General features: G+C 40.9%; 1 protein-coding gene across 2 annotated transcripts in view; it reads right to left on the bottom strand.

Moving 5' to 3' along the window:
• Window positions 1-758: 758 nt before the first annotated feature.
• LOC106876350 (transmembrane protein 120A) overlaps window positions 759-14,344 on the bottom strand; it is a 20,578-nt gene continuing 6,992 nt past the window's right edge. The window contains exons 4-13 of one of the 2 annotated variants that reach the window (XM_089346292.1): window positions 12,939-13,019; window positions 9,134-9,193; window positions 8,390-8,485; window positions 7,392-7,481; window positions 6,718-6,783; window positions 5,687-5,748; window positions 4,068-4,160; window positions 2,337-2,401; window positions 2,158-2,226; window positions 759-1,352 (exon numbers count right to left, since the gene is read on the bottom strand). In XM_089346292.1, coding sequence (XP_089202418.1) covers window positions 846-1,352; window positions 2,158-2,226; window positions 2,337-2,401; window positions 4,068-4,160; window positions 5,687-5,748; window positions 6,718-6,783; window positions 7,392-7,481; window positions 8,390-8,485; window positions 9,134-9,193; window positions 12,939-13,019 — 1,189 coding nt within the window. In that variant the 3' untranslated portion in view covers window positions 759-845. The remainder of the gene's footprint in view (window positions 1,353-2,157; window positions 2,227-2,336; window positions 2,402-4,067; window positions 4,161-5,686; window positions 5,749-6,717; window positions 6,784-7,391; window positions 7,482-8,389; window positions 8,486-9,133; window positions 9,194-12,938; window positions 13,020-14,344) is intronic. The other variant, XM_089346293.1, reaches the window with a different exon arrangement.

Below are 14,344 nucleotides of genomic sequence, written 5' to 3' on the forward strand. Positions count from 1 at the left end.
TATTTCTGTATTTTTTTTTTCTTATTTAAATTTTTATTATATTTCTTGCTTTATTATTGACACAGTTCTCCTTGGTGGTGGTGGTGGTGATCGTGTTGTTGTTGTTGTTGTTGTTCCCTGCAATTTTTGATGCTGTTGTTCATTGGAGTTGTTGTTGTTGTTCCAGTTCTATATTTAAGAGATGAGGAATTATTTACATTATTTACATTCGACGGATATTTGTCCTCATCTTGTTTGTTGTCAACACAACGTTTCGGCTGATATACCCTCCAGCCTTCATCAGGTGTCTTAGGGGAAATTTCGAACCTGGGTTCTCATTCCTAACGATGTTACTATTATTATCTGATTATTATTATTATTATTACTATTATTAATCAAGTCGCTGCTGTGAATCGAACTCGGAACCTTGGGGTTAGTAGCCTGCGCTCTTAACCACTACGCCGTTAGTAACATCGTTAGGAATGAGAACCCAGGTTCGAAATTTCCCCCAAGACACCTGATGAAGGCTGGAGGGTACACCAGCCGAAACGTTGTGTTAACAACAAACAAGATGAGGACGAATATCCGTCAAAGGTAAAATAATGTAAATAATGTTGTTGTTGTTGTCGATATTGTCTGTGATCGTTGTAGTGATGGTGTCTGTGGTGATGGTCGCGGTGGAGATCTTCACTCGACTCACAGAGAAACCGTCAAACGGTGTGTTGTAGTTGTTGTTGCTGTTGTTGTTGTTGTCGTCGTCGTCGTCGTCATTATTTCTGCTGCTGCTGCTGCTGTTACTGTTGTTGTTCGAGAAGAAAAAAGTGGGGGAGATATGCATCAAGGCCTTCACTTCACCTCACTTCACTTCATTTCACATCACATGTCTCCTGCTCTTGTGACGATGAAGGCTGAGTAGTGGCCGTAGTGGTGGAAGCAGTAGTGGATGTAGTAGTAGTAGTAGTAGTAGTGGTAGTAATATCAGCAGGTGTGGGGGTAGCAGTAGAAATGGGAGTGGTAGTTGTAGTAGTAGCATCAACAGCGGTAGCACTTGCAGCAGGAGGAGTAGTAGTAGTAGTAGGAGTAGAAGTAGTGACATCAACAACAGGTTTGACAGGAGAAGTGGTGGTAGTGGTGGTGGTGGCGGCGACGGCGGCGGCGGCGGCAGTGGTGGTAGTCTTCTGTGTTTTCTTCGAGGTTGATGGCGAAGGGGTCGCCTGCGCAGGTTGACCGCCGGCTGAAGTGTTGTAGCGGTACTTGTGGCGGAAGTTGCGCAGGGTGAAGCCGTCTTTGCTGAGTTTATCCCGAATAACGATCAGGGTGGTTAGTGTGTTGCCGGCGGCCAGGCCGAATGTAATTGCACTCAGAGCCGTCACCTGAGAAAGAGAGAGAGAGAGAGGGGGGGGGGGAATTAATGAATGTGGTGGTGGTATGTTTAGTTATAGATGAAAGATGGGTCAGTAAATACTAGGTGGACACACATACACATAAATGGACACACACACAGAGGTGGACACAAATGCACACGCACAGGTGGACACACACACACACACACAGGTGGACACTCACACATGTGCAGGTGGACACACACACACAAAGGTGGACACACACACACACACAAAGTTGGACACAGACACACACACACACACACACACACACACACACATAGGCGGTGAGCTGGCAGAAACGTTAGCACGCCGGGCGAAATGCTTAGCGGTATTTCGTCTGCTGTTCCGTTCTGAGTTCAAATTCCGCCGAGGTCGACTTTGCCTTTCATCCTTTCGGGGGTCGATTAGAAAAGTACCAGTTACGCACTGGGGTCGATATAATCGACTTAATCCGTTTGTCTGTCCTTGTTTGTCCCCTCTGTGTGTAGCCCCTTGTGGGTAGTAAAGAAATAACACACAAAGGTGGACACAGACACACAAAGGTGGGCACACACAGGTGGACACACACAGGTGGACACAGACACACAAAGGTGGACACACACAGGTGGACACATACACATGCACACACAGGTGGAGGCACACACACACACACACACTCACACTCACATGGCCAGCTCTCCATTGGTTGAATATTAAAAAAAAAGAAATTTTTTTTTCTTATTTTATGAAGTGCAAAAGGAAAAGTAGTCTGGACGTAAAAGGAAAGAAGTGGACAATGGTTCAAATAACATACCTGCCACTCTGTACACCGAGGGTCATATGTGAGCGTCCACAATACATAGGCGTTGTATATTTGGAATATCTGAAGTAGAAAAAAAAAGAAATCATCATTATCCTCATCCGTTTTCCATGCTGGCATGGGTTGGACGGTTTGGCAGGAGCTGGCCGTGAAGACAGGGAGAAAATACTTACATAACCAAAGAACAATAGGGGTAGGAGGAATGCCAACCCTTTCCACATCCATGACATGAAACCCTCTGAAATAGACAACAAACAGGGAAAAAATTAAGGGGATTAGTTTGGGTGGTTTGTGTTGTTGATGTTGTAATTCAAGTGGCCCTCGATCAAAATACTTTCAGGCCATGTCCAACCACCCCAACTTGGATGTCCATGGTGACGTTGTCAAACAGGGGACATTTATAGCAATGGGACCCCAATTTTTTAAACCTATGAACCTCTTCGTATCCTATTTTACTTAGGTGGGCACTCAGAGCCTTTCGATATGTAAAATAAATATCCTATCATATTTTTATAATTAAAAATATCCTATCATATTTTTATAATTAAAAATGTGCAGGCGTGGGTGTGTGGTAAGAAGCGTGCTTCCCAACCACATGGTTCTGGGTTCAGTTCCACTGTGTGGTACCTTGGGCAAGTGTCTTCTTCTATAGCCTTGAACCAGCCAAAGTCTTGTGAGTGGATTTGGTAGATGGAAACTGAAAGAAGCCCATATTACGCGTGTGTGTTTGTGTTATATGTGTGTGTGTCTGTTTGTCCCCATCGTTGCTTGACAACCGGTGCTGGTGTGGTTATGCCCCATAACTTAGCAGTTCACCAAAAGACACTGATGGAATAAGCACAAGACTTAATAAGAAAAAAATAAATTCTGGGGTAGATATGTTTGACTAAAACATTCTTCAAGGCATTGCCCCAGCCTGGTCGCAGCTGAACGAGTGAAACAAGCAAGAGATAAAAGTTAAATAAACAGAAAGCATGCCCCTAGGTAACCCAGAGATCCTTTGCTGGGTCATCCAACATCTACCTACCAACCTGCCCCACGAACCTAGTACTTGCAACAGAGTGGACCCAGCTAAAAGCAACCAAGATTCAATCAACAGGGTAAAAACGACGGGTCTCAACCATTTATCTGTGGACCCCTCTGATTACTATTTCATTCTGGTGGACCCCCATAGCCATTCAATGTTTAAAAACTAGTTTTATAGAAACTTCTTTCAAAATTCCTATTTTGTTTTTCAAACATTAACTTGCGTAGGTTGAACAATGGAAAATGTTAGAGAAAGGAACCTCGCTGTTCCTTGCAATACATACCAATACATACATCTAAAGTAGAGGTACTCAACCATTTCTTATCTATGGATCCCTTTAATTAATATTTTATTCTGGTGGGCGCCCTTAGCCATTCGATAATTAAAAACTAGCTTTATAGAAACTTCTTTCCAAATTCCTATTTTGTTTTTTCAATCATAAACTCGTGTAGGTTGAACAATGGAAAATGTTAGAGAAAGAAACCCAGCTGCTTCTTGCAATACATAACCAATACATACATCTAAAGCAAAATGTTTTCTGGGGGTCGTTAAAATGCTGTTGGATCCCGAAGTTACTATTTTGTTATGTGAATCCCGGTTGGGAACCACTGAAAAATTAAGTCTACCCAACAAGTAGATCAAAGTGGAATTTAGACTGAGAATATAAAGAAATAGTGCGAACAGCACAAGGAACACCCTGTCTAAGGCTCAAACGATCCCACAAATTCTCATTAGACTGGTGCCTGGCAATAAAGATATTCTGTTAAAAAGCAACTCGCCTTTGCGTTAATACACGTATGTACAAACATATTAACAATAATTGTTCAAGGGACACAACCGAGGCTGAGACTAAGAAAAAACAAGGGAGACAACTTACCTACTGTGATGTCCATGCCATGTCTTTTACCAAGTGTACGCAGTCGGTACAGACAACCGTTTTGGTAGTAATACTGCATAACATATACAAAACCTAGATAAATAAATAAATAAAGATGGATTGATAGGTAGATAGACAGATAGAATGGTAGATAGATAGATAGGTAGATGTATAAATTGTGTGTACAAATAAATATACGTGGTGAAGCACGGCCTTTGTGTATATATATATATATATATATATATATATACTCTTTGACTTGTTTCAGTCATTTGACTGCGGCCATGCTGGAGCACCGACTTTAGTCGAGCAAATCGGCCCCGGGACTTGTTCTTTGTAAGCCTAGTACTTATTCTATCGGTCTCTTTTTGCCGAACCGCTAGATGACGGGGATATAAACACACCGGCATTGTTTGTCAAGCAATGCTAGGGGGACAAACACAAACACACACATACATATATATCTATATATATATATACATATATACGACGGGCTTCTTTCAGTTTCCGTCTACCAAATCCACTCACAAGGCTTTGGTCGGCCCGAGGCTATAGTAGAAGACATTTGCCCAAGACGCCACGCAGTGGGACTGAACCCGGAACCATGTCGTTGGTAAGCAAGCTACTTACCACACAGCCACTCATGCGCTATATATATATATATATATATATATATATATATATATATATATACACACACACATACATACATACATGTATGCATGAAGGGAGAGAGAGAAAGAGAGAGGAGGAAAAAGAAGACAGCCAGAGTTGATAGGCAGACATTTCCAAGATATATAAGATATATTTTTAATACAATGGAGACAGAGAGGCGTTTAGTAACAAAGAGTGTGTGTGCGCGCGGGGGGTGAGTGGGTGGGAGAGAGAGGATATAATTATCACCATGTTATCAGACACAGAACTTTAGACATTACAGGTCAAATGGAAGAAAGATAAATGATTACGAAGCTTAAAGATTTATGATGGTCCTATCAATCAATCACGCATTCGTGTGTGTGTGTGTGCGTGTGTGTGTTTGTTTTTGTCATAGAATGAGTTATGGTTAAATTAATTAATTAGTGTCGTTTAGCTTTTACTCGTGTCCGTCTTAGACTGCTGCCATGCTGGAAAACCGCCTCAAAGAATTTTATTTGCAGAAAAATCAAACCCAGTCCTTTTTTTTGCTCTTAACATCATCATCATCATCATCATCATCGTTTAACGTCCGCTTTCCATGCTAGCATGGGTTGGACGATTTGACTGAGGACTGGTGAAACCGGATGGCTACACCAGGCTCCAATCTGATTTGGCAGAGTTTCTACAGCTGGATGCCCTTCCTAACGCCAACCACTCCGAGAGTGTAGTGGGTGCTTTTACGTGTCACCCGCACGAAGGCCAGTCAGGCGGTACTGGCAAGTCAGGCGGTAACGCTGATATTTTTTTCTATTGGCTTGTTTTACAGAACTGCTGTGTTAGGGGGATGTAAACACACCAACACCGGTTGTCAAGCAGTGGTCGGGGACAATTACTGACACAAAGACACACATACACGCTTAGTGTTGTTGCTGCTGTTGTTGTTGTTACCCAAATACAGATGGAAATATGGTTGATATACTTACTAAGGTACATAATGAATATGACATATCTCGTGCGGAAGACTTGATACGACCAGCCATCAGGCCTGGAAAGACGAGAGACAAAAAACATAAATGTACACAGACATATTGAAACCATTTTGAAAATACATCATATTAACATTAAAATTAAGCGTGGCCGTGTGGTAAGAAGTTTGCTTCCCAATGACATGGTCCAGGGTTCAGCCCCACTGCGGGGTATCTATGTATGTATTCTACATTTTTCTTTATATTGTTAAAATTATATATGTGCATTAAGATATCATCATCATCATTTAATGGCGCTGGTTCCATGGCTAAAGTACTTCTGCTGGTGCCATGCGAAAAGCACCAAGTCCACTCTGTAAAGTGGTTGGCATTAAGGAGGGCATCCAGTAGTATGAACCATACCAAACACAGATCTCACTAGTGTTGGTACCACATCAAAAGCACCCAGTCTGCTCTGTAAAGTGGTTGGCATTAGGAAGGGCATCCTGCCGTAGAAACCATGCCAAAACAGACATTGGAGCTCGGTACAGTACCTTGGGTTGCTAGCTTCTGTCAGTGTGTCCAAACCATGCCAATATACAAAAACAAACATAAAATGATGATGTGTGTCCCCGCATGTAAATGCATGTTTATATGTGTGTGTGTATATATATATATATATATATATATGTATGTATGTAAAAAAAATATATATATATCTATATATGCCCAAGGGTATGCTTCTGACAAACTTTTATCTCACAAATTCTTTTCACGAGGCATTGGTTAACCCAATGCCACTGTTGCAGACATGCTACTCCAAGATGTCATGCAATGAGATTGAACCCCAAAGCATTCAGTGATTATAAGACAAACACCTTAGCAACAGAGCCATGCTTTTGCAGACAGAGGGGATGGGGAATATATACAAGAGAGAGAGAGAGAGAGAGAGAGAGAGAGAGAGAGAGAGAGAGAGAGAGAGAGAGAGAGAATTTAGTGTGGTAATCGTAAATCTCTTTTTTTATGACAAAGAATCACTAAAACCTCACCATATTAAGGAAATCCCTGCACAAACTGTTGAAATGAAATGATGAGTCAACCACCAGCCTTTGATTCTGAAACAGAAGAAGAAGAATCTTCGAATAAGTGATGCTTAGTGTGTAGACATTTGGAGTTTAACCCTTTAAGCATTTAAACTGGCCATGACTGGCCCCAAATATTCTACATGTTTTATGTTCTAACCATCCAGATCCAGCCTCTCACACCTACCCTACAATGTCATTCTAAAAATAAGCAATCACATCATTGAAATCTCAAGGCTATGAGATAATGCATGATTAATTCAAAACAAGGCCAGATCCAGCCTCTCACACCTACCCAACAATGTCATCCTAAAAGTAATCACATCACTGAAATCTCAAGGCTATGAGATAATGCAGGATTAATTCAAAACAAGGCCATATCCAGCCTCTCAGACGTACCCGACAATGTCATTCTAAAAGTAATCACATCATTGAAATCTCAAAGCTATGAGATAATGCATGATTAATTCAAAACAAGGCCAGATCCAGTCTCTCACACCTACCCTACAATGTCATTCTAAAAATAAGCAATCACATCATTGAAATCTCAAGGCTATGAGATAATGCAGGATTAATTCAAAGCAATGTGAACAAATAAGCAATACATTTGGCAGAGCAGGTATATAACGTTATTCTGTTACCTGGATCCATTCACGACAAGAATACTCTCTCTAATAGTCAAGGTACAATAATACCAGACGAGGAGAAAATGAAGGACTGCATCCACCCATCTGCAATATAAACAGAGAAATTTATATATATGTGTGTGTGTGTGTGTGTGTGTGTGTGTGTGAGGGAGGGTAAAACAGTGCAAATGGAATGAAGGGGAGTAAGAGGCAGACAGTCGGACGATGTGAGCGGTTACAATAGGGAGACATCACCATTTAAAGTCCATTGTCCATGCTGGCATGGGTTGGATGGTTTGACCAGAGCTGGCCAGCTTAAGAGCTGCAACGGATTCCAATTGATTTGACCTGGTTTCTACAGCTGGATGCTCTTCCTGCCACCAACCACTTTACAAAGAGTGCTGGGTGCTTTTACACGGTGTCACACAGGCGCTTTTACGCGGCGTCGCACAGGAGCTTTTATATGGTGTTGCACAGACGCTTTTATGTGACACCACACAGGCACTTTTACGTGACATTGCATTACTTTTGTGGCACCGCACAGGCGCTTTTACATGGCATCGCATGGGCCCTTTTACGTGGCACCACACAGGCGCTTTTACATGGCCCTTTTTATGTGACACTGCATGGGTGCTTTTATGTGGCACTGAACCGGGAACCATGTGGTTGGTAAGGAGGGGGTGCTGAAAAGTTCCTGGCTTTGGGTAAAAGAAAATACAGGAGGATCAGTTAATTATGATTGTATTCCACATATTCCCCTCCCAGATTCACACTTATTGCAGTGGTCCCTCAGTTTTTCTAAGCCCCGTAAAAAAAAACTCGGGAGATTGGACCTCCAGCCAAGCCTTTCGCAACGCCCTGAAAACCAAGAACTGTTCAGCCCCTCTTCGTAATTGAATCGTTAGCTATTTCTAGAAAGAGAGATATGGATGGTGACAGCTGTCAGAGGAAAATGAACACGAAGAAAAGTTAATGGACAGAAGCAGAGATATAGAAATGCTTCTAACACTTACCTGTAACTTCCAAAAAACGTCTGCACAAAAGACAGACACATTATAATATAACTAACCACAAGCTTGAACCTCTCATACTCCCTTTTGTATTGAAATCTGAAATAAATAAGTATGTTAAATCTCTGCACGACAACGTGAAGTATATTTGCCACTTAAATGCGGCTAAACCCTAAGGGTGAATGCTATTATATAAACATTATTGTTATGAGCAGTAGTAGTATACGTAAATCAATCTCTTCATTGCCCACAGGGGGCTAAACATCGAGGCGACAAACTAGGACAGACAAAGCGATTATGTTGATTACATCGACCCCAGTGCATAACTGGTACCTATTTAATTGAGCATGAAAAGGATAAAAGGTAAAATCGACCTTGGCGGAATTTGAACTCAGAACGTAAAGACAGACAAAATACCGCTAAGCATTTCGCCCGGCGTGCTAATGATTCAGCCACCTCATCATCACCATTTGATGTCCATTGTCCATGCTGGCATGGGTTGGACGGTTTGACCAGAGCTGGCAAGCTGGTGGGGGGGGGGCGGGGACAGCATCAGAATCCAGTCTGATTTGGCATGGTTTCCTAAGGTCACTAACTCCATTCTTAGATGTTGTAAACACTTGGATTATATATATATATATACCAACTTATTACATATTAACCTATCTGTGTGTGTGTGTGTGTGTGTGTGTGTGTGTGACAGTTTATCTAGAGAATATTTTTGTTGCTAGAACGGGTTTGACTTACTTGTCACCTTTGTTAAGCAGTGAGACATTGACTTGACCCAGAATGACACTTAAGTACAACCTAAAAAAAACAATAAAGAAAAATAAATATATATATATATATATATTAATAATGATAACAACATATTCGTCACACAATACAACAAACACAAACACATACCCACATGTAAATACATTCATATTCTTTTATATTTTTTTAACCACTGGACTATGGTCAGGCTGGAGTACTGCCCAGAAGAAGTTGATTAATCTAATTAATTCCAGTATTTAGTTTTTTTAAAGTTTGGTACTTATTCTAGTGAGCAGGGATACAAACAAACCAACACCAGTTATCATGAACGTAGAGACAAACACTGAGATTCACAAACATACATGCATATATGTATGTATGGTGTATGTATATTTCTATGTATGCATGTATGTATATCTGTATGTATTTATATATATATATATGTACGTATGAATGTATTTCTATCATCATCATCGTTTAACGTCCGCTTTCCATGCTAGCATGGGTTGGACGATTTGACTGAGGACTGGTGAAACCAGATGGCTACACCAGGCTCCAATCTGATTTGGCAGAGTTTCTACAGCTGGATGCCCTTCCTAACGCCAACCACTCCAAGAGTGTAGTGGGTGCTTTTACGTGCCACCGGCACGAGGGCCAGTCTGGCGGTACTGGCAACGGCCACACTCGAAATGGTGTATTTTATGTGCCACCCGCACAAAAGCCAGTCCAGGGGCACTGGCAATGATCTCGCTCGAAAATCCTTACACATGTCATGGGCACAAGTGCCAGAAAGGCGATGCTGGGCACAGGTGCTATATATATGTATATATGTATTTATATATATATATATATATGTATTTATGTATTTATATATATATATATATATATATATATATATATATATATATGTGTATGTATGTATATTTCTATGTATGCATGTATATATATATGTATGTATTCAAGTATGTATATATGTATGTATGTATATGCATGTATATACAAATGAGCAAAAATATAAATGGGTGTGCGGGTACTAGTTCCTTACGGCTGTTTCTGCCAAGGGGCAACAAAATCTTCCCGGTTATCTCCATCACTGAACAGACAGGGCTTGGATTAGTGGATGTGCTCCTAGGCTTCTTCAGAGGGTCCAAGTAGTTGGGGGTAGGGTGGCTAACACATATAAAGGTCAGTTAAGAATAGATAAGGTGTGCTTATCCTCTTTTTGAATAGAGTAAGAATAACAATAACAACATAACGACAAAAACAAGAATACAAGAGAAATACAGCATAGTACAATGTTGTAGAAGAGAGAGACCCTCTATTGAATGGTGACCAAAAAGGATGTGTACGACTTCATTTGTAACAGTTTAGAGAGGAACACATCTGCATTGGTTTTCGTTAACACTCCAGATGGAACAGGAAAGATATTCCCGATAAATAATTAATAAAACCTTAAACATGAACTTGTAAACCAGACTTTTATGATAATACAAAAGAATTGAAATATTTAACTGAATTATCAATTAAATTAACTTTCATTTCAACGCAATGTTGAAATCAGCTTCAATGTTTTATAACCTGAACCGTCAGTGACCCAATGGGTCACAGGTAGTCTAGTATATATATATATATATATATATATATAATAATACAAAGAATATATATGCATGTATACACACATATATGTACATACTTACATCTACAAGTGTATATAGATGCATATCAAGGTACAGGACATTAGAAAAATGAACTACAGACAACGGAACAAACACATAGGAAAACAGATAGCCACTTGGAATTATTCCTTCATCAGCTGCCTCTATTCTAACTAGGCGTTTCGAAGATAAGGCAGAACGTACTCTAGAATAGTCTCTTCCTGAGTAGTGAATCGACCCACTAAACAGAGGATTCCAAGGTGGTAAACACAAACCAAGACAGGAAAAAATGGACAGTGAAAACAACATTAAGAAGCCGATATATATATCGTCTTGTTTCAACAGCCCTCACTGTTTGTTTTTACAGTCTTGTTCTCACTGTCTTGGATTAAATATATATAATATCAAGCTTTTAAAAAATAAGATCAATTCATTTGATTATGTAATTCTTCAAGGCAGTGCCCTAGCATGGCTGCAGTCTAATGACCGAAACAGGTAAAAGATAAAATAACCTAAACATACAGATGTGAGTACACACAACAACATGAACAAAGTCATTTCTTTTTTCTTTTCTCATTTCAATGGATTACGAGATAAAAAACCTGTTGAAAATTTTCTAGATAGCGACCCACACAACACAGGAATTATAACTGAATAATCAATAATCAATATGTGAAGGAGCATGGCCTAATGGCTAGGCTGTTACATTCATGATTGCTGCTTGATCATGGGTTCGATTCCCAGGCTGAGCGGTGTGTTGTGTCCTTGGGCAAGACACTTTATTTCATGTAGCCCCAGTTCACTCAGCTGGCAAAAAAAAGGAGTTGTACCTGTAATTCAAAGGGACCAATCTTGTCACATTCTGTGTCATGCTGAATCTCCCTGAGAGCTATGTAGAAGGTATGCATGTCTATGGAGTACTCAACCACTTGTGTGTTAATTCCACAAGCAGGCTATTCCACTGAGCCAATCAACTGGGACCCTTATCATCGGAACCAATAGACTCCCAGTAGCTCCAATCCACTCACCTGGTCAAAATGAGTTGCACCTGTAATTCAAAGGGACCAGCCTTGTCCCATACTGTGTCACACTGAATCTCTCTGAGAATTTCATTAAGGGTACACATGTCTGAGCCGCTTACACATTACCTTTCACAAGCAGGCTGTTCCGTTGATCGGATCAACTGGAACCCCTGTCGTCATAACCAACGAAATGCCAAAGAAATTATGCAAGGGATTTGGTACAATGCTGACGAAGCAACGAAATAAATATGCAATGAGTCAAAGAGGAGACTCATGACTTCATTTTGATTAACATTGAACCTGATATAGAAAATTTAGCTGGATCTCATCGGGCGCAGAGAAGCCATTAACTTGCAATGTTCAAAGCGTAATTGAATTTGGAGTTACGTTTGCAAGGCTCAATAATTTGTGTAATGATAAGATGGAATACAAAATACGTTGCCCTTTCAAAGCCTAGTCAGGCTCATGGGCCCGGTTTCCCAGTTTCTATGGCGTATGTGTTTCCCCCCCCCCCCCCAGCTGGATGGGATGCCAGTCTATTGCAGCGTTACTCAAGAAACAGGAAGAAAGAGTGAGAGAAAGTTGGGGGCGAAAGAGTACAACAGGGGTCGCCACCACCCCCTGCTGGAGCCTCGTGGAGTTTTTAGGTGTTTTCGCTCAATAAACACAAACACACACAACGCCCGGTCTGGGAATTGAAACCGCGATCCTCCGACCATCAGTCCGCTGCCCTAAACCACTGGGCCATTGCGCCTCCAATACAAAATAAGGGGCTTGAAAAGGGAATGTAAAAGCTGAAAAGATGTTTAAGGGTTAAAAAAAAAAAGAAGCTTGGTAAAAGCAGCAAGGATGTGGTAACGAATAAGAGGTAGCAATACAGCGGAAACAATGCAGTGGTATCGATGCAGCAGTAACATCGCAGTGGTATCAAAGTGGCAGTAACAATGCAGCGGTATCAAAACAGCAGTGTCTATGCAGCAGTAGTAATAACATAACATTAGGACTGCAGAAGTAATGTAATAATTGAGAGGTAAAAACATGGAAGGTAAAATAACGAGAGGATGATGATGGGACGGAGCATGGAGGCTAAGAAAGCTTTAGGTGGCTTATAAAGTTTACCTTGGAATATTGAAGTTCAAATATAAAAGAAGGGGATTTGTTGCAGGTAGATGGAGCATAGACAGGGCAGTAAAGAGCTTCCTGAAAATATATAAATTTATTAGAGCAGTGAAATCCCTTTTAATATCAGCCCCTGTTTGTCCTTTTCCTGTTATATTTACCTGGTATATTTCCTGGAGCAACTTTTGTTTAGTTCCCCCAGGTGAGAACTGATCGAACGGATCCAGGAGACATTCCAGAGAAGACCATCCCGTGTGAGTTTTGAATAAAAGTGCCATGTTCATTCGACGAAATGCTTTCCGACGTCTGCCGCAACGCTTCAGTGCAGTTGTGTGCAGAAATAGTGCATCGCATGGGGGGAGACTAAGTGTACCATGGGTCTTAAAAGAATATAATCAAAGGTGCTGGCATGGTTGTGTGGCATGGTAAGATTGCTTGCCAACCAAAGGGTTCCAGGTTCAGTCCTACTGCATAGCACCTTGGGCAAGTGTCTTCTACTCTATCCCAGACTGACCAAAGCTTTGTGAGTGGATTTCGTAGACGGAAACTGAAGGAAGCCCATTGTGTGTGTTTGTTTGTGTGTGTGTGTGTGTGTGTGTGTATTCTTTTACATGTTTTAGTCACCAACCTGAAGGGTTTTTTAGCCAAAGAAATCGACCCCAGGACTTATTCTTTATAAGCTTAGTACTTATTCTACTAGTCCCTTTTGCCAAACTGCTAAGTTACGGGGATATAAACACAACAACATCGGTTGCCAAGTGATGGGTGGGGACAAACAAGGACACACACACACATTTATATGTATATATACGACAGGCTTCTTTCAGTTTCCGTCTACCAAATCCGTTCACAGAGCTCTGATCAGCCTGAGGCTACAGTAGAAGACACTTGCACAAGGAGCCACACAGTGCGACAGAACCGAGAACCATGGGGTCCGTATGATTCTTGGGTGTCCGTATGACTCTTGGTGGGTCTGTATAACTCTCGGGGGTTCGTACGACTCTCGGGGGTCCAGATGACTCTTAGGGGTCCACATAAGATCTCGTTAAAGCTTATGTGTTAATTATTTTGTTTATACTTCAACAATACGCAAAATATTTAATTATTTTTATACACTTCCTAATATTTAATTATGAATATACTATAGGAATTTTTTTTTAACATCAAATAGCTATGGTGGGGGGGGGGTCCATCCATGTAAAATAGAAATCGAAGGGGTTCATAGGGAAAAAAAAAATGCTTAACTTACAGGAACTGAAATGTTACAATGGAGTCCCCTGCACAACATGTATCTACATGGTTGCTAAGGAGGAACCATTCCCATTGACAGAAACACAGACAAACACCCAAATGCCCAACCATAAAAACACACAAATATGTAAGTGCACAGACAAAGCATGCAAACA

Source organism: Octopus bimaculoides, chromosome 30 (genome assembly GCF_046866305.1).
Source record: "Octopus bimaculoides isolate indiv1 chromosome 30, ASM4686630v1, whole genome shotgun sequence".
Lineage (NCBI taxonomy): Eukaryota > Metazoa > Mollusca > Cephalopoda > Octopoda > Octopodidae > Octopus > Octopus bimaculoides.